Source organism: Gobio gobio (genome assembly GCF_949357685.1).
Source record: "Gobio gobio genome assembly, chromosome: 6".
Taxonomy (NCBI): domain Eukaryota; kingdom Metazoa; phylum Chordata; class Actinopteri; order Cypriniformes; family Gobionidae; genus Gobio; species Gobio gobio.
The window spans coordinates 25,726,908-25,745,875 of NC_137102.1; the positions used below are offsets into that span (position 1 = coordinate 25,726,908).

The 18,968-nt window shown below is 43.2% G+C and overlaps 1 protein-coding gene across 1 annotated transcript in view; it reads right to left on the reverse strand.

The window, feature by feature from the left end:
• The window catches only part of mmp16b (matrix metallopeptidase 16b (membrane-inserted)), a gene marked incomplete at both ends in the record, with an annotated part of 46,377 nt that overhangs the window by 10,513 nt on the left and 16,896 nt on the right, over window positions 1–18,968 (reverse strand). Inside the window, 2 exons of the mRNA XM_079820180.1 lie at window positions 12,108–12,427; window positions 17,899–18,018. Of these exons, the coding sequence (XP_079676306.1) occupies window positions 12,108–12,427; window positions 17,899–18,018 (440 nt within the window). The remainder of the gene's footprint in view (window positions 1–12,107; window positions 12,428–17,898; window positions 18,019–18,968) is intronic.

An 18,968-nucleotide genomic window follows, 5' to 3' on the forward strand; every position in this document is an offset into this window, starting at 1 on the left:
TATATCATAATTATAATTTCAATTTTAGTGTGCTATTCGATATTGCATGTATAAGTTAATATATTTTAAATGTACTAAATTGCAACTTCATCATTACAAATGTGTAATTACAAATTAATTGAAATGCATGACTCAAGTTTCAATCGAAATTACATTAAAGGAAATTTAAAATTTTGGCAGTACATCGCCATATTTCAAAGACAATATACGTAAATATAAAATTACATATAAAGATGAATTTAAGTCCTTCTTACAGTAAGTGGGTCAGATGTACAGTCAAAAGCACTCTTAAGTTCATCTACTTACATTTAATATGAATCTGAACTGAGAAATCAAATTTCCCTTGAGCTTTTGACATATAAGAGGTCATCATACTATAAGAATATCCTGTAAGTTTCAGAACTGAAAACTTCCTTGTTAGTTCAATAAAAGCTTTTGTTGACACCAGGCCTAGCAAACGACAGGTTTTTCAAAGTGGGGATCTATGACATCAAAGGGAGGCAAGCACCGCCTCTGCAGAAGAAGGTCATCACTGCCTGTTTAGCCCCGCCCACCGATTCGCATGACATGCAATAGAATAGGCCTATGTGGTGTTAAACCAGACAGAGCTACCAAGCAATAAACATGCCGTTGAGGATTACAAAATATTGTGCATTGCCTGGGCTCAACAGTAATGCAACATCTAAGTAACTGTGTTAATTCTAATGCCTGATCTGAAATGTAATGATTCATGTACAGTCAGATGTTCTTTGTCTGTGTGTCAGTAAATCAAACCAGTGACTAAACGTCAACTTGCGTTGTTTCTTTTAGTAGGATGAAAATAATCTGTTATTTAACAGTGATTAAATTCTATAAAGAAAGCATCAAAGAAAACTCCCTTAGCAATCATTGGAGCAGCATGCGCTGCAGCTGTCAATCAAAACAATATTGACATTTTTATAAAACAATAAAACAACGCAGTTCATGACCCCTTCAACAAGCAATTAATCTGTCCGAAAACATTACACTCAACTGACCTATCCCCTCCCATCGAACGCCGATGAGCCAATGGCAGTTGAGTATCAGTTGCGCTGGGACCGGAACTCAGACATCTTTAGGTTTCAGTGCCATAGAGAAACATTGGAAAATCCGAAGCTGTCATCGGTTTGATGGTGTTAATGCTACAAAAATGGTAAACGTCGTGCCTGAGGTACTGCAACACTGATGCCAGGGATCCTGAGAGGATTTTCTGGTTGTCATACTCTAATTAAGTTACTATTAAAGTTAGTAATTCCCTGCTACGTACAAATCGACTAATTATAACTAACTGTTCTCAAGCAACGGTGTAGGTCAGAAACACAAAGGTCTACATTTCCGTGCATCTCTCCATATTAAACTGCTGATTAAATGTGAATTTATGTAATCTTACCCTGCGGTACATGTACAATGTTGATCCTGGATGTTATCATCTGCGATCGTAAAAAGAGGCTCCCGTTTGCATTGAGATCTGTAAACCATTGCTTCCAAATTGGTCTCTCACCATATTTATTTTATTCCCATTTTATTTCTGTGAGTTTAGATATGTTTAAAGGTCTGCATTTTCTGTCTTATAAGGAGGACTCCTATTTTGATGGGTGTTATAGTCTACGGGTAGTGAAAGGGAGCGCTAGCACGCAGTTTATTGGAGTTGTTTTGCAGATACAAAGTTCACCAGTTATCAGTTAACTGCACCCCCGAAAAGCATAAAGTCTGTGTATACATATGTTTGTTTACTGTGAGTGTTTTTGTGTAATTTGCTGTGTATGTTAATGGTAATGCCACGGAGAGAGGGCTAGAGAGAGAGAGTTTGGGAATGAGACCTTAATGCGCACTTATGCTTTGTTTGTTTGTTCAGCTCTTACGATGATTTTTTTGAGTGAAAAACTATGTAATAAACTTCATAAACCATCAGTAAAGTTTGGCCATCACTCGGACGGGGTATACGCTACATTCTGTGTCCAAAAACATCTTGGGATAAGGTTTTCACACTGACAGATGTACATTGTAAGATATAGCAACTCCGTTTGTTTGCAACAGTAACTAAGGGGGGCTGGGCTTACCGATAGGTCAATTGGCACTTAAAGGGTTAGTTACCCCAAAATGAAAATTCTGTCAAAGGATTAGTTCACTTCAAAATGAAAATTTCCTTTTAATTTACTCACCCCCATCTCATTCAAGATGTTCATGTCTTTCTTTCTTCTGTCAAAAAGAAATAGTAACATAACCACTTTCAAGGCCCAGAAAGCTAGTAAAGACATCATTTAAATAGTCCATGTGACTACAGTGGTTCAACCTTAATGTTAATTTGTGTTCTGAAGATGCAAGTCTTACAGGTTTGGAACGACATGAAGGTGAGTCATTAATGACAGTAATTTCATTTTTGGGTGAACTAATCCTTTAAGTATAGTATTCTAAAATATATTATTCCCCTAACAACTATTCTAATTGTGCAATAAAGAAACAACATATCTGAACAGACCAAAATGCCGGATCTGTTCCTCACACAAAGCTACCTCTAACCTTAACCCAAACCCTTACACCAAAACTTAACTCTAACCCCTAATCCTAAACCTAACATTCCTCCAACTATATGAGTGAATTTTTCAGAACAGTATGTTACAAAGTAAATACATAAGCTGCATTTCCACTGCAGGAACTTTCTCCAGGAACTAGGGACTTTGGGGTGGTACTCTATGTTTTGACCGCAGGGACCAAGGTCTAAATGAAGTTCAGGGTAAAAATGTCACCCTCAGAAAGTCTGTGCTTGCGAGGTAGTACTTTTTAAAAGTTCAGGAAATTTTGGGGGTTCGACTTGGGTGCTGAATATGCTGATTAGTTGAGTTCACGTAGCATTTTGATGGGCTGACTTCATGCATAATTTTATTTCAACCACCCTTTGTAAAAGTCTGCAGTAAGAGTTCTTTGCTATTTGAATCAACAATGGAGTTGAAAAAATACCACAGATGGACCGACAACGAGGTTTAGGCTTTATTAAGCTTATATGCGAAGGACAAAATCAAGCGGGAACTGGAAAGTCACGGGCAGTCCAATGTCCCGGACTAATTTGCCTAACCTTCACGGTACTTTAGACCGCAATGGAAACGCAGACAGCAACAGGTCCAGGGTGAAAAATTCCTGTGAAAAATGTTCCTGGGATAAATTTTTCCAGGAAATTTCGGTGGAAACCTGGCTATAGTCTTGTAGGTGTTTAATGTTAGTAGTTAAGGCCACCTAATATAAAGTGTGACCAATAGAGTAGTTGTCTACTTTTTTTTACTTTAGTGTGAAGGGTCATCTGTGGACTCCTCACAGAACAGATCTGGTAAGTGAGTAAATGTTGTGGAGGCTTTCTAAATTAATCATCAAAAATAATCCCCTAATTGCTGCTTATTCAATTTGACATGCTGATGGCAATCAGCCTTAACATAAAGAAAACCACACAGTGTTGTCCATATAGACTGTGGTGTCTCTAATGAACCCTGAAACCACGGGAAGCTATTATGCCGGGCGCGTGTAACATCAGAGACGGCAGCAAAACAAACAGCCGAAGAGTGCAGACGGCAGTAAAAATGCCAGTAGCGAATGTATTTGCAGCCATTCATTACTGTCTCGACCGAGAAATTTTGTGAAAGGAGATGAGCATCTTAAAAGCTCTCTGCATCCAGTCGGCCCAGGTAATTAAAGCTGAGTGCCTCTAAGTGCGGCTCGCAGTGAAGAGATGGATCTGATTACCTCTCATTTAATGGGCGCAACCGTAACGCAAATACTACATATCAAACAAAGCTGACACCTGACATGCACACAAACATGAACAGGCACACACACAGACTTATTCAGGGAAGAATCCCTTGAGAATCAATCGCGACCAATGATAGCATTGTTTACTTGCCTAGTTTTAGCAACTGATTCACTAAAGGAAATATGTAAATCATACAATGCTCAAAAATGTGCTGAACACAATTTGCATGGCATAATTCCCCTTCACGCAGGCCAGTTTGAGGTTTTAGGACAGTGCAACTCCATTCCACAACTGCTAGAATAGACTCTATAAGTGCCAAAACTACATCACATGGATATACACTGATCAGGCATAACATTATGACCTAATACTGTGTTGGTCCCCCTTTTGCTGAAAAACAGCCCTGACCCTTCGAGGCATGGACTCCACTAGACCCCTGAAGGTGTGCTGTGGTATCTGGCACCAAGATGTTAACAGCGGATCCTTTAAGTCCTGTAAGTTGTGAGGTGGAGCCTCCATGGATCGGACTTGTTTGGTCAGCACATCCCACAGATGCTCGATTGGATTGAGATCTGGGGAATTTGGAGACAAATTCAACACCTCAAACTCGTTGTTGTGCTCCTTTGTGGCAGGGTGCATTGTCCTGCTGAAAGAATACCGTTTTTGTGAAAGGGTGTATTACGGTCTCCAAAGTAACATCCACATGGATGACAGGAGCCAAGCAGAGCAAAAGCATCACACTGCCTCTGCCAGCTTGCCTTCTTCCCATAGTGCATGTGTCCAGGTAAGCGACGCACACGCACCCGGCCATCCACGTGATGTAAAAGAAAATGTGATTCATCAGACCAGGACACCTTCTTCCATTGCTCCGTGGTCCAGTTCTGATGCTCACATGCCCACTGTTGGCACTTTCGGCGGTGGACAAAGGTCAGCATGGATACCCTGACTGGTCTACGGCTATGCAGCCCCATATGCAACAAACTCCAATACACTGTGTATTCTGACACCTTTCTATCAGAACCAGCATTAACTTCTTGAGCAATTTGAGCTACAGTAGCTAGTCTGTTTGATCGGACCACACAGACCAGCCTTCGCATCCCACATGCATCAATGATCCTTGGTCGTCCATGACCCTGTCGCCAGTTCACCACTATTCCTTCCTTGGACCACTTTGGATAGATACTGACCACTGCAGACCAGGAACACCCCACAATAGCTGCAGTTTTGGATCCTTATGATTAAATTTTTCCTGTATCAACTTTGAGGACAACATTTTCACTTGCAGCTTAATATATCCCACCCACTAACAGGTGCCGTGATGAAGAGATAATCAGTGTTATTCACTTCACCTGTCATAATGTTATGCCTGATCGCTGTATGTCTGGATATTTGACCAACATTTACTGCCACGGTCATTAGAAAAGTTATTAGAAACCGATAATTTCAGTAGAATCCAGTTTACCATTTCCCTGCCAATCACCATAAATATGGATATGTTATAACCTTTATTTTACCAGGAAAAGAAGCACATTGACATTAAGAATCTCTTTTACAAGAGGGTCCTGGTCAAGACTGACAGCAACACATCTTAAGTGGGTTTAACAGATATCATCCATCCATCCACATATTTACACACAAACAAGTAAAAAAAAATACAATGTAAAAAATAAAATAAAGTTGAGCTAACTTAAAAAAAATAAGGCAACCACACATTCAACTTTTTTAGTTAACGCAACTAATTCGCTCCAGTTAAAATCAAATCAAATACCTTTGTTCATCTAATCTTTTGTTCAATAATAACTTATTGTCAAGTCAACTAAAAAAACAAGTTAAGCCAACTTGAAAAATAAGTTGCAATGAGAAGAACATAGCTCAACACCTCAACACACAAATCTCAAACATGGTGATAATCAACTATTTTAACTCTGAAACATATGATAGCTAAATAACTGCATCTGCATAAATCAAGCTGGGAAATTTATTTCAAGCTGCAATGCATGCTGGCAACTGGCACAACATTGTTGAATGTACAATTGTTCCCTTTCAGTCGGTCACGTTCGACGTACATCGGAACTGACCGACGAATTGGGATCTGTTTCCAGAGACCGACCTACTTTGAGTGATTAAAACGAGCCAATGGACATTGGCATGTGGTTCACACATTCCACGCACCGCCCCGCAGCGCGGGTATAAATACGGAAGTGGAATACCGCATCATTGCTTTTTAACTTCGGAGCCGAACGGTTTGCTGTATCAAGCTGTTTCTACGAAGAGTGTTTAGACAAGTCTCGAGGAGGATCGCTGTCTTACCTGGGTGCTGGTGTGACGGCGCGAGTCAGCGAGTGGCCGCTGCAACATACACTTGTTCCTGTGTTGGTTGGCTGGGCGTTTCCGTTCTTTGAGTTCTCACACGCAGGCTTGCAATCGGACTGCTGTGAGCCGCGGCCATCTCCCTGAGTGCTTCAGCACTTCTAAAAGAGCATTTTCTTCTAAAAGAGCAACACGGTTTGACCCTGCGTCTTTTTCAAGATGTCACTCAAACCGTGTGTTTCTGGATGCGGTTGTTTCCTGTCCTCATTTGACGGCCACGATCTCTCTCGCATATAAACATGTGAGATTGCTTTCGTGGGTGATCCATGCTCTCTCAGGAGAGCATGGTCACGTCGGCGCGTTGTTCGTCTCACCTTTCTCGTAAGGGCTTGAGCGTTCAGCGCGCCGTGTGCCGTCTCGCGCCGGCTGATAGCGGGTGTTGTCACGGCAACCCAGCGCGTCACTCGGCGCTCTGATGCGCGGTTGAGACTGTGAAACCTCAAACGGGGTTGAGTCCCTTCGCTTATTCCCCGATCTAGTTTCTTTTCTGGGGCCCCAGAAACTACCCTCATGCAGCACCTCCATCTGCTTGTCGCCGAGGGCGCCACCCTGCGTCCGCCTCCACCCAGGCAGCAGGTGGCCGGGCGCAAGGGAGGCGCCCAACCCGTCCAGGGTCCCGCGAGCCTGCTAGCAAGCACAAGGGCAAGCGACCCTGAAACGGGCAGCCCAGCGAGAGAGGAATTGCTCGGGGAGACGGTGTCCGCACCCCTCCCTCCCCCGGAGGAGGACCGGGGGGAGAATATTTTTTTTTGGTTTCGGTCCTGCCGCTGGCTCCCCGGAGTCCAGCGGTACCCACATTCTCAGAGCAGTTTCTTCCCTCCCTGAGCCCCGAGAGGGACAGGTTGGCAGTGTGCGACGCCCCAGGGCCTTGCCACTCCTTTCCTCCCCTCTCACCCCTCGCCAGGGGGCAGCAGATTGGGCACCGAGGACGCCCCCCGGGCCTTCTCACCCACTCTCTGCCCCACCTGGAGTATTCAGGCAACACTCCGGGCCGCCTCCGGGCCTCCCGAGTCGGGTCTGAATACTCCACCTCGCTGCCTCACCCCGGGTACGTCTGTGGTGCCGTTGGTCCCGCTAGTTCGGTCTCTGGGGGCCTGGTTAGGTCTCCCCAGGCCGTCTCGCTGGCTCATCCGTACCATCAGACTCGGCTATGCGATTCAATTCGCACGCCGGCCTCCCAAGTACAGGGGCATCCTCTTCACCTCTGTGCAGAGCAGCGATGCCCATGTCTTGCGGTCCGAGATCGATGCCCTGCTGGCGAGGGCGCGATCGAGCCGGTTCCTCCTGCCGATATGAGGTTGGGGTTCTACAGCCCCTACTTCATTGTACCCAAGAAAGGGGGTGGGTTAAGGCCAATCTTGGACCAGCACATTCTTAATCGGGCCCTGCACAAGCTCCCGTTCAAAATGTTAACGCAGAAACGCATTTTCCAATGCATCCATCCCCGAGATTGGTTCGCAGCGATCGACCTGAAGGACGCGTACTTTCATGTCTCTATCCTTCCTCAACACAGACCGTTCCTACGCTTTGCGTTCGAGGGGAAGGCATATCAGTACAAAGTCTTGCCCTTCAGGCTGTCCCTGTCGCCTCGCGTCTTCACGAAGGTCGTCGAGGCAGCCATTGTTCCGCTCAGAGAACGCGGCGTTCGCATACTCAACTATCGCGACGACTGGCTTATACTCGCCCAGTCTCGGGAGCAGTTGTGCGAACACAGGGACATGGTGCTCAGTCACCTCAGCCCGTTGGGACTTCGGGTCAACCGAGAGAAGAGCAAACTCTGCCCCGCACAGAGGATCTCTTATCTCGGTATGGAGCTGGATTCGGTCAGCCGGACAGCGCACCTCACTCCAGAGCGCGCCCGGTCAGTGTTGAACTGCTTGAATACGTTCAAAGGCAGGACAGCGGTCCCACTGAAATTCTTTCAGAGGCTCCTGGGGCATATGGCATCTGCAGCCGCGGTAACGCCGCTCGGATTGCTTCATATGAGACCGTTTCAACGCTGGTTGCACGACCGAGTCCCGAGATGGGCGTGGCAGAGCGGTCAGTACCGGGTCTTAGTTACTCCTTACTGTCACCAAACCTTCAGTCCGTGGTCAGACCCCTCGTTTCTCCTGGCCGGAGTGTCCCTAGAACAGGTGTCGAGGCACGTACAACGGGCACGCAGTTTTGGGTCTGTGGACGGGGCCCCAACTGCGTTGGCATATCAATTGCCTAGAGTTACTGGCGGTACGTCTTGCCCTGGCCCGGTTCAAGAAGTCGCTTCGGGGCAAGCACGTACTGGTCCATTCGGACAGCACTGCGGCCGATGCGTACATCAACCGTCAGGGTGGTCTACGCTCCCGTTGCATGCTCCGGCTCGCCCGCCATCTTCTCCTGTGGAGTCAGAAGTTTGTGAGGTCACTTCGTGCCATTCACATCCCAGGTGCGCTGAACCAGACAGCCGACGAGCTCTCTCGCCAGTCGACACCTCCGGGCAAATGGCGACTCCACCCCCGGAGCGTCCAGCTGATATGGGACCACTTCAGAGTTGCACAGGTAGACCTGTTCGCTTCTCCGGACTCAACCCATTGCCAGTGGTACTACTCCCTGACCGGAGGTACCTTAGGCACAGATGCACTGGCGCACAGCTGGCTCCGGGACCTACGCAAATATGCGTTTCCCCCAGTGAGCCTTCTCGCACAGACACTGTGCAAGGTCAGGGAGGACGAGGAGCAGGTCTTGTTAGTTGCGCCCTACTGGCCCAACCGGACCTGGTTCCCAGAACTCACACTCCTCGCGACAGCCCCTCCCTGGCCGATCCCCCTGAGGAAGGACCTGCTTTCTCAGGGGCAGGGCACTCTATGGCACCCGCGTCCAGACCTCTGGAATCTCCATGTCTGGTTCCTGGACGGGACGCGGAGGTTCTAGGTGGCCTACCACAAGCAGTGGTAGACACCATCGCTTCAGCTAGAGCCCCCTCTATGAGGCGCCTCTACTCTCTGAAGTGGAACCTGTTCGTCGAGTGGTGCTCTTCCCACCGGGAAGACCCCCGAAGTGTTCGATTAACGTTGTGCTTTCCTTCCTGCAGGATGGGCTGGAGCAAAGGCTGTCTCCCTCCACCCTCAAAGTATACGTCGCAGCAATAGCGGTGTATCACGATGCAGTAGACGGTAAATCCTTAGGTAAGCATGACTTAATCGTCAGGTTCCTCAGAGGTGCGAGGAGACTAAATCCTCCTCGTTCTACCTCGTTACCCTCTTTGGACTTAGCCCTGGTGCTCAAAGCACTTCAGGGTCCTCCATTTGAACCTTTGCAGTCTGTTGAGCTAAAAATCCTGTCCATGAAGACAGTTCTCCTGATTGCATTGGCTTCAATCAAGAGGGTAGGGGACCTGCATGCACTCTCGGTCGACGAATCGTGCCTAGAATTCGGGCCGGCCAACTCTCACGTTGTCCTGAGACCCCGGCCTGGATACGTGCCCAAGGTTCCTACCACTCCCTTACGGGACCAGGTGGTGAGCCTGCAAGCACTGCCTTCGGAGGAGGCAGACCCAGCCCTAGCTTTATGTCCCGTCCGCGCTCTTCGCGCTTACGTTGACCGGACTCAGAGCTTCAGATCCTCACAGCAACTTCATCTGTTACGGAGGCCAGCAGAAGGGAAAGGCTGTCTCCAAGCTGAGGTTGGCCCACTGGATAGTGGATGCCATTGTCTTGGCTTACCAGTCCCAAGACGTACCTTGCCCGTTCGGGTTGCGAGCACACTCAACAAGGAGTGTTGCTTCTTCCTGGGCGTTGGCTCAAGGCGCCTCGCTGACAGATATATGTAGAGCTGCGGGCTGGGCGACACCTAACACGTTCGCTAGATTTTATAGCCTCCGTGTAGAGCTGGTATCTTGTCTCGCCCCCAGTGGGCAGCATCGATAAGTGCCCGTTCTAGTGTCGGCTTGCATACGCCACTCCCGCCCTCTGGGCCGGATACGTGCGTCTATTATGCTCCAGTTGTGTTCCCCGGAAACGGCTAACCCTGTGAGTTCCTCCGTCACCCCTTTGGTGTCAGACGTGGCGGCCGTCTGATGCCAGGCCTGCACCCATATGCTTGTGGAACGTGTGTGTAGCCTGGGTTCCATATGTTGCGGTCCCCTCACGGCTACCCCATATGTGTATTCTCCACGGTACCAGCTACCCTACTCGGCTAGCCCCGTGTCTTTCCCTCTACAGAGCTTCCTCTGTCGTCTCTGGGTATGTTCTTCCCCCACTGGAACCAGGTTGGGTCCACTCCAGAGACTGCCATTTGTTGCACTACCCTGTTAGGTTAGTCCTTATGTGTATTCCACCTCTCCTTCCATTGAAGGACGTGGCTCCGCAGCGTACCATCTCCCGAGATGGGCACGCTTTCCCAGCGTTATCCAATAGTCACACTGAGTGGGTCTTGCAGGAACAGCAGTGACTGTCCTTCCCTGCCCGGAGCCCTGACTCACACTCTAACATAGGAGTGGTCCAGCGAGCTCAGGCAGGATGCTGGAAGGGCCAGCCTCCTGGCGTGTTGGTAGGGATCCCAATTCGTCGGTCAGTTCCGACGTACGTCGAACGTGACCGACTGAAAGAGAACGTCTCGGTTACGTATGTAACCCTCGTTCCCTGAAGGAGGGAACGGAGACATACGTCCCGTCGCCAGGTGCTGTGCTTCAGCTGAAGGCCGAGTCACTTATCTCGGCTCCTCAGTTGAAAAGCAATGATGCGGTATTCCACTTCCGTATTTATACCCGCGCTGCGGGGCGGTGCGTGGAATGTGTGAACCGCATGCCAATGTCCATTGGCTCGTTTTAATCACTCGAAGTAGGTCGGTCTCTGGAAACAGATCCCAATTCGTCGGTCAGTTCCGACGTACGTCTCCGTTCCCTCCTTCAGGGAACGAGGGTTACATACGTAACCGAGACGTTTCTTCAAATAACTCAATTTGTAAAGTTGGGACAACCTTTGGACAAGTTTTGGATTAAAGCTTGAGAATCTAAGTAAGCTCAACAAAAAAAAAAGCTTTTGTTAGCAACATTTTCTTCTAACAAATGTAAATAGCTTGAACAAAGATTATTTGTTTATTATCTTGAGTGAACTAAACAAGAATGCTCTAAACATGTTGCAAACAATAGTTGTTAACAAGGATTGTAGCTGCTTGTATCGCTAAATGCTAAACATTGTTTAGTTGCCTTGACAAGAAGTTTCTAGTTCAAAAGACGGCCTGCTACTAATTTCATGAACAAAAGTTTTTAAAGTTGACTTTAACTGGAGCGAAATAATTGTTAACTTAAAAAGTTGTGTGCGATAGGTTGCCTTATTTTTTCAAGTTGGCTCAATTTGTTTTTTTGTTTTTGTTGTTGTTTTCTTTACACAAATGTTTTAATTCAAAAGATTACCTGGTAGGCTACTCATTAGATGAACAAAAGTATTTAAGTTGATTTTAACTGGAGTGGAATAGTTGAGTAAGTTGAATGCGATAAGTTGCCTTATTTTTTTATGTTAGCTCAACTATTTTTTTTTTTACAGTGAAAGTGTTGTTCATGATACCCATGCTGCTATGCATCAACTAATGTTAACACTTCACATTTTATTGGTGTTAGCAAATGACACACTGTACTGATGGCTTCTGCACATTTATTGTCTATTTAAGCTGGTTGGAAAATACGACGCTGAGATACCATGTACAGGTGGTGCAGCGGTTAAGGGAATTCTCCCCTTAATATTTAAAAAGCTACAAACAGCACAGTTTGTTAAAAACACCAATTTCAGCATGTAAATTATAGCACTAATTACTTTAAGTGAGTCTTGTTTTGCAGAATTGCTGTTGGTTGTAGCTATTACACATCCTAAAGTAATGTATTTTTCAGTGGTGCTTGTGAAAGTCTCCAGAGGTCATTAACGATTTAGCTGCTCTGTCACATTCGCATTCCTGCTGAAACGGCAACTTTATTTGGTAGTTAATGTTGAAATTGAAAATGTGGCCTAACCTGCCGTTCTCTCACCATCATGGTTTGGGTTGCCCAGCGTCCAGGGTTCATCTGAGTCAAAGTGTGTGTCACCCCCTATGCCTGGCCCTGGGAAATAAGCATGTGCCAGGAAGCCTCCTTCTCCATCAAAAGGAGAGCTGTCACCATGGAAACCAGAGGCAAAGATGATGGTGATGTCGACGTCGCGTTTGCCGCTCTCCAAAGCGCTGTAGGGCACCGCCTCAAAGCGTAGCGGCGTGACGCCTTGCCACACGTCAAACGCCCGGCGAATGGCCTCATGTGTTTCTCGTGCTCCCACTTTAGGAGTCACATTTTTAATGCTAGAAAAACAAACAGAAAAAGCATTATTTAGCAGTGGAGTTGATCAAGCCAGCAAAAATAAAGACTTAATTTGGAACAGCATGAAGGTGATTAAATGATTACAGAATAAAAAATTTTTGGCTGAACTATCCCCTTTACTTCATAAAAGGATCTAAAAAATATATTTACTTGTGATTTAAAATTGTTTACAATTTCAACTTCCATTTTGTCAGACAAACTGTTTTAAAAGTTGACATGACAAAAATTAACAATTAACTGATACATGAGTAAGACAAATTTAAGTTGGTTAGTGTAAAGTCTGCCAAAATATTGTTTTACATCAGTAATGCGCAATATTATGGAAGCTTGTTTCCACCATGGAATAAAAAAAATTAAAAGGTGATTGTGACATTTATCTCATAATCTCGCAATTGCAAGATCTTTTTTTTCAGCAGAAGGTCTGGGGCACGTTCAAAGCTCAAACCGGTGCACAAAGTTTTGCTACGGTTTCCGGTTGAAAGTCATGTTTCCTGGAAACGGTGTGCAACGGTGTGCAACAGGTTTGAGATGCGTTTTATCTCCTTTGGTGGGTGTGTCAAAAATGTCAGCCCAATCAGCAGCAACGTGTATAAACCGTGCGGTATTAAAGAGACAGCTCACACAATGGAGGAGCCTCGCCTAGCCTCTGAAGGAAGTGACTTGGAAGGACCAGTGCTGCAGAGGAAGGATCCTTGACATTGAGAAACACCTAATCAAATGACAAAGTGTTTCCAGATAAGTGTCCCATATGCATCAGACGTTCAGCTAACAGTCTGTGGGCGTGATGTCTGAGGCTGAGACTATAAACTTATAATTGCAAGAAATAAAGACCAAATTGAGAAATATATATTTGCTGAGAAAATTCTGAGAAATTCTGAGAAAAATGAGATATAGAGGAAACAAGCGTCCATACAATACTACAATTGAGTTTAGCTTCAAATGCTTGGATCCAGAAGAATACATCATGTTTACTTTTGAATTTATAAAGCTTATCATATGTTTGTTGAAAGCACAGACCGAATTAAAGCTGATTCGACACATTTTTCCATAAATTGAGTAAAAAATCTTTAAAGCTAGTGTAACGGAGGCTAGCTAGTAAGTGCTGTGCGAGTTTAAACTCCCCTGGCCTAAAGAGGTGCACTACAGTGACTGACACTAGGGCTGCTCTCTTTAGCATCCTTGTTAGCGCATCCACCTCCCCTGCCAGAGATGTTTGAATCTTGCTCGGAGCGGATCTAGTAGAACTGGAGGGGTTACAATTGGTGCTGTGACACGGATGGGAGCGAGGCCGGCTAGTAAAAGCTGTGCAGGTAGACCTCACTCCCCTGGCCTCTAGACTAGAGTCTTTAGCATTCTTGTTAACGTGCCCGCCTCCAATGCTGGAGACACTGATTCAAATTCCGCTCGGAGTGGTGCGAGTAGAAAGGTGATCTCCTTGGTGTCGTGACCTGAATTGGAGTGAGATGTAAGGTGAATGAGTCTAGCTAGTAAGAGCTGTGTGCATGGGCGTAGATTACGCGGGACGTGTTCCCCACACTTTTATTAAAATGTACATTCGTCCCCCACACTTTTACCGGGTCTAATTGGTCCTAGTCGACCCGCTCCTTGCGGGATTCGAACCGGCGTGTCCTGCGCGGGAGGCAGGCACGTTAACAAGGACGCTGAAGACAGCATCCACTGGGGCTGTGCGATATTGAAGAAAAATGCGATATCCTTGTTCCACAAATATGAAGCAGCACAACTGTTTTCATAATTGATAATGATCAGAAATGTTTCTTGAGCATCAGATCATCATATTAGAATGATTTCTGAAGGATCATGTGACACCGAAGACTGGAGTAATTATGCTGAAAATTCAGCTTTGATCACAGAAATAAATTACAAATATTTTTTTTACCATATTCACATAACAGCTGCTTTACATTGGGATAATATTTCACTGTATTGCCTTTTTACTGCATTGTTTATTAAATAAATGCAGCCTTGGCGAGCAGAAGACTTCTTTCAAAAACATTTAATAATTGTAATTTTCCAAACGTTTGATAGGTACTAAAACAAAACCTACTGTTTTTATTTCTTTTATTTTGTTTTATTTTATACATAAAATCCATGGGGACTTAATGCACAAGTGTTTGTAGTACATAAACCAATCATAAAATTGGCATAAAATGTAGGGAAAATATTATAGCCTACATATTAGTGGTTATTGTTCAGCAGTGTATTTGATATGAGATGAGGTCACTTAAATCTGTCAAATAGACAAGGGTCAGAAAAAAAAAAACTGGTATTACACCTGACATTTCTGTCCCCATCACTTCTGAAAAGGGGCGTCCTGGTTGTGTGGGTAAATCTCACTCTCCAGGCCTTAAGAGGCACACTAGCCACAGACGCTATAGAGGCCACGGTCTTTAGTGTCCTCGTGCCGGAAAATACACTGATAATGTGTCCCCAGTTGATGATTTTGGTTCATTCACACTGCCAGTGATTTTCTGGAATCTGTTTGTGCGTTCACAAACCTCCCGTAAAGACACGTGACATCAACGTGACGTGTAATGTCTCCGCAGCATCTTAAGTTTGCTTATGATCTGCGATTTCCCTCTCTCTCGAGAAAGCACACTCATGCATTTTTTTGATCATGGATCATAAACTAGCAGTTTACAGTTTACAGTTTACAGTTCCACTAAGCTGGCGAACAATCTCAGCTTCAGTGTCACCACTATACCCCTTATGCCATCGATCCTGCCTTTTGTTCACACAGGCTGCGTTCTGGGACTGATCCCAGCAATGTTACCAGGTCCCCATCCCAGCATGTGTTTGCATTCACACATAAGGCACTCTAGCAATTGTATGGCAATTTTCTGGGATCAACGCGCGGTGAAAGGGGCTTTAATGTTAATCAAACAACAAAAGAAATCATTCACTGCTCTTCACTGAATAACTTTACTAACTAATAAGAATCAATGTATATGTAAATCATATTGTGAAGACTACAGTGTTTTATTTATGTATCTTATTTTTTTTATTTTTTATTACATTCGATTTCTGTATAGGTAGTAGGCTATTATTAGTAGGCCTAGTAGGATAAATGTATTCATTTGTATACTTTTTTTTGTTGTTCTTTTTTATTGTATTACTGACTGTTTCAACTCACTGTTGTTTGTTGACAGTGAATCTGCTATAAAAGAACATGGGGTTGGGGCTAATTTTGGTTAATTTATTTTAGTTAGTTTATACAGTTAGTTTATAGTATTTTTTTGTTAATTTGTTTGTATTACTAAATGGTTAAATTTGCATTAAACATAATATTGGGAAATGTAAAGGGTTATGTTGCAGTTTCTTGTGTTACCAGGGAGAGTTTGTCCCTACTAGAGTGTCTCTATTATCTTTAGCAAATCTTTGTTTCATGTGTGCTATTAATGGGGTGTTTTGAGATTCTGTCTGTGTGAGAATTTCTTTTCCACCCCAGCTTAATCAGATATTAACATCAAAACCTTCCCTCTGAACGAAATCCACCACTATCAAATGTCATAGAAAAATACCCTCACCATTATGATTTGTTAATTTCACAGAAAAGAGAGAGCATTTTCATTTCCAAAGTGAATTTCACGGACTGCCCTTAGACTTGCATCTTTGCTGAATTCCCCACATTGAAGTCTTTATCTTGCTCTAACAGACTGAGAGGCCCTGAAAATCTCAGCTGACTTTTCTCTATAGAGGCCAGTCACTCACTGCCAAGCCTGTCTTCATTTACATTCCATTTGCATAGGTGGCCCATCAATTAAAAAAAGCAGGATTTGAATAAATCATTTCCGTTATCACCCGCTGTAACCGGGAAAGTCTAAATTGAGGTGAGAGAACACTCTATTTCCTCCAAGCCCTTTGGAAGGTAATCTTCAGGGAATTCAAATATGTTTCTTGAAGGTTAAAGAGTGAATGCTGGAGGTTATTATATGCTTGGCTGTGTCTTCATTGCAGTGCAGCATACACTGTAGGATGGCAGAGATGGGGCGATTTGAGGGACGTCTGCTGTTCCAACATCCTATGTGTTGGTTGATCAAAGTTCAGTAAACTGTTCCTAATCTCAACTAAATATCAGATCTCTGTGGACATCTAGGCCAGTATTTACACAAAACGTCTACAACCAAAGTGAAATGCACTGAAAGAAAGAAGAGTCTAAAAAGTGTAACCAAACCTTTTAGCCTAAACTTGACTTAAAGTTACAGTCCACCTATTTTAAGTGCTTCCTGATGAAAACTATTCTGGAAATGTCTACATATTTTGTTTTTGTTTTTTCTTCATAAACTATAACTATTGGTCACTCTTTCTATCTGTTTGTGGGTTTTACAAATATTTAACCAATGAAATGTATTAAAAAGAGCTTGTGACTAAACCTCGTAACTCCATTGGATTCTCAAACTGTCAATAAATCCTCATAACGCCACCCCACATCTATTGTGAGTGAACTGCCACACACAGTTTGTTTGTAGAACTTCATCTTTTATAACATGAGATTTTTAGCCAAATGACAGAAAAAAATTGAGCATACACGAGCACTCGCATTTGCGTAAAGTAGCCTTGTTTACAAGTTTGAGTGAGTAAGGGCAAAACGTACAAGATTTAGTACCTTCAATGCCCTGTAGATGGCGATATCACTTCTTTTGTAGCATAAACTGTCATGCAAAATAGTAACGGCTGATGCTGGTAGGTCAAATTACACTAACAACATGGTGGATAAAGTAAGTCTGGATTACATTCATACTATAGAATATACTTTTATTACGGTACATTTGAATTTATATTTACCCAGACGGTATGCGATTTCGAATGCACCGTCAGTGTTTAATTATTTAAAAAAAACTAAAAAGTTTCCCTTTCCTGAAAAGTAAGACTGTCCATGCATATTGGATAATAATTGTAACATAGAAATATGCATTAAAATCCTGCAATAATATAATGGAAAATAAATATATGGTTTTATTTACGTTTCTATTATTTAATGAACCTTAGATAATATGTTGGATTGTTATTAACTAAAGTTAACAAATATTCATAAAGACTACAACAAATGTATTGCTGTTTGTTATTCAATGTTTGTTAGTGTAATGCATTACTTAATGTTAACTAATGGGGCCTTATTGTAAAGTGCCAACAGAACATCATATGCACTTGGAACAACATGAAGGTCATTAAATGATTAAATAATTTACATTTTTGGGTGATCTATCCCCTTAACTTTTGTTTTACATAATATTATGGAAAATAAATATATAATAAAATAATCATGTACAATAGCTATACTATACATTTTAGACAACTTATTTAGAGTGATGTTATACATTTAGAGCTTTTTTATTTCACTATTTTTAGCTCAATCTGTTAATGTCTGTGCTATATTTGAAGATCAAATTGTTAGATCATTCACACTAACAGAGACATCATGTCTCTGTCTAACCTGTATGTGATGTGTGTGCGTTGCCACTTCTGTCCAGTTAGTGCATAGCGCTTCTTCCTGCGGGATCCAGATATGCCCTCAAGCTGGTCTGGTACCCCACATCTGGGTCTCTTCATCCAGCTAGAGGAGAAGGGAAGAAGAGTTAGGTAATTTCTGCCCTTCATCAAAAAAATTAAATGACAGGTTAGCTAAAGTTGCCACTTTAAGGTATGACTATAAAAGAGTAAATGGATTTAAAAATAGCCAGTTCTGTGTTCATTCATCAGAATACTTAAAATGTATCAGTGTTCTTGTGTTTACTCTGTTGTTGTTTATGTGTAGGCTATATATATATATATATATATATATATATATATATATATATATATATATATATATATATATATATATATATATATATATATATATATATATATATATATATATATATATATATATATATATATATATATATATATATATATATATATATATATATATATATATATATATATATATATATATTTATTTATTTATTTATTTATTAAAAAAAATGTATTATAATTTTTTTTCTATATTGAAGTCAATGCATTATAGTGCTGGAGATTCATATAAATATTTAACGCACAAAAACATGTCTGTCAAGTCTTTAATAAATTCAAAGTCTAATAAATTCAAAAAGGTAACAAAGACCATGCAGGAGATCACAGGAATACGTTTAGCACAACCACACTAACATAAACAAGACTGAACACAGAACAAAGGGAACAAAGGGCTTAAATACACAGGGAAGAAACTGGGAACAGGTGAGTACTTAATTAGAAACTATGAGTGGTTAGGACTAAACCAAAAAATGACAATGAAAACTAAGACTAGACAGAACAGAACGTGACATTACTCCTAAACCCCTAGAAGTTGAATCCTCACGCTGCAAACTACAACACGAGGAGAATGGGGCTTAGCCAGAGGAAGCAGAATTGGCAGACAGGACAACCCAAGACAAAGGAGGAGCCAGGGAGGAGATGACAGAGGCAGAAACCTGGGAAGCGATCGTGGCAGAAGGAGCCTGGTAGGAGATGAATGCAGGAGGA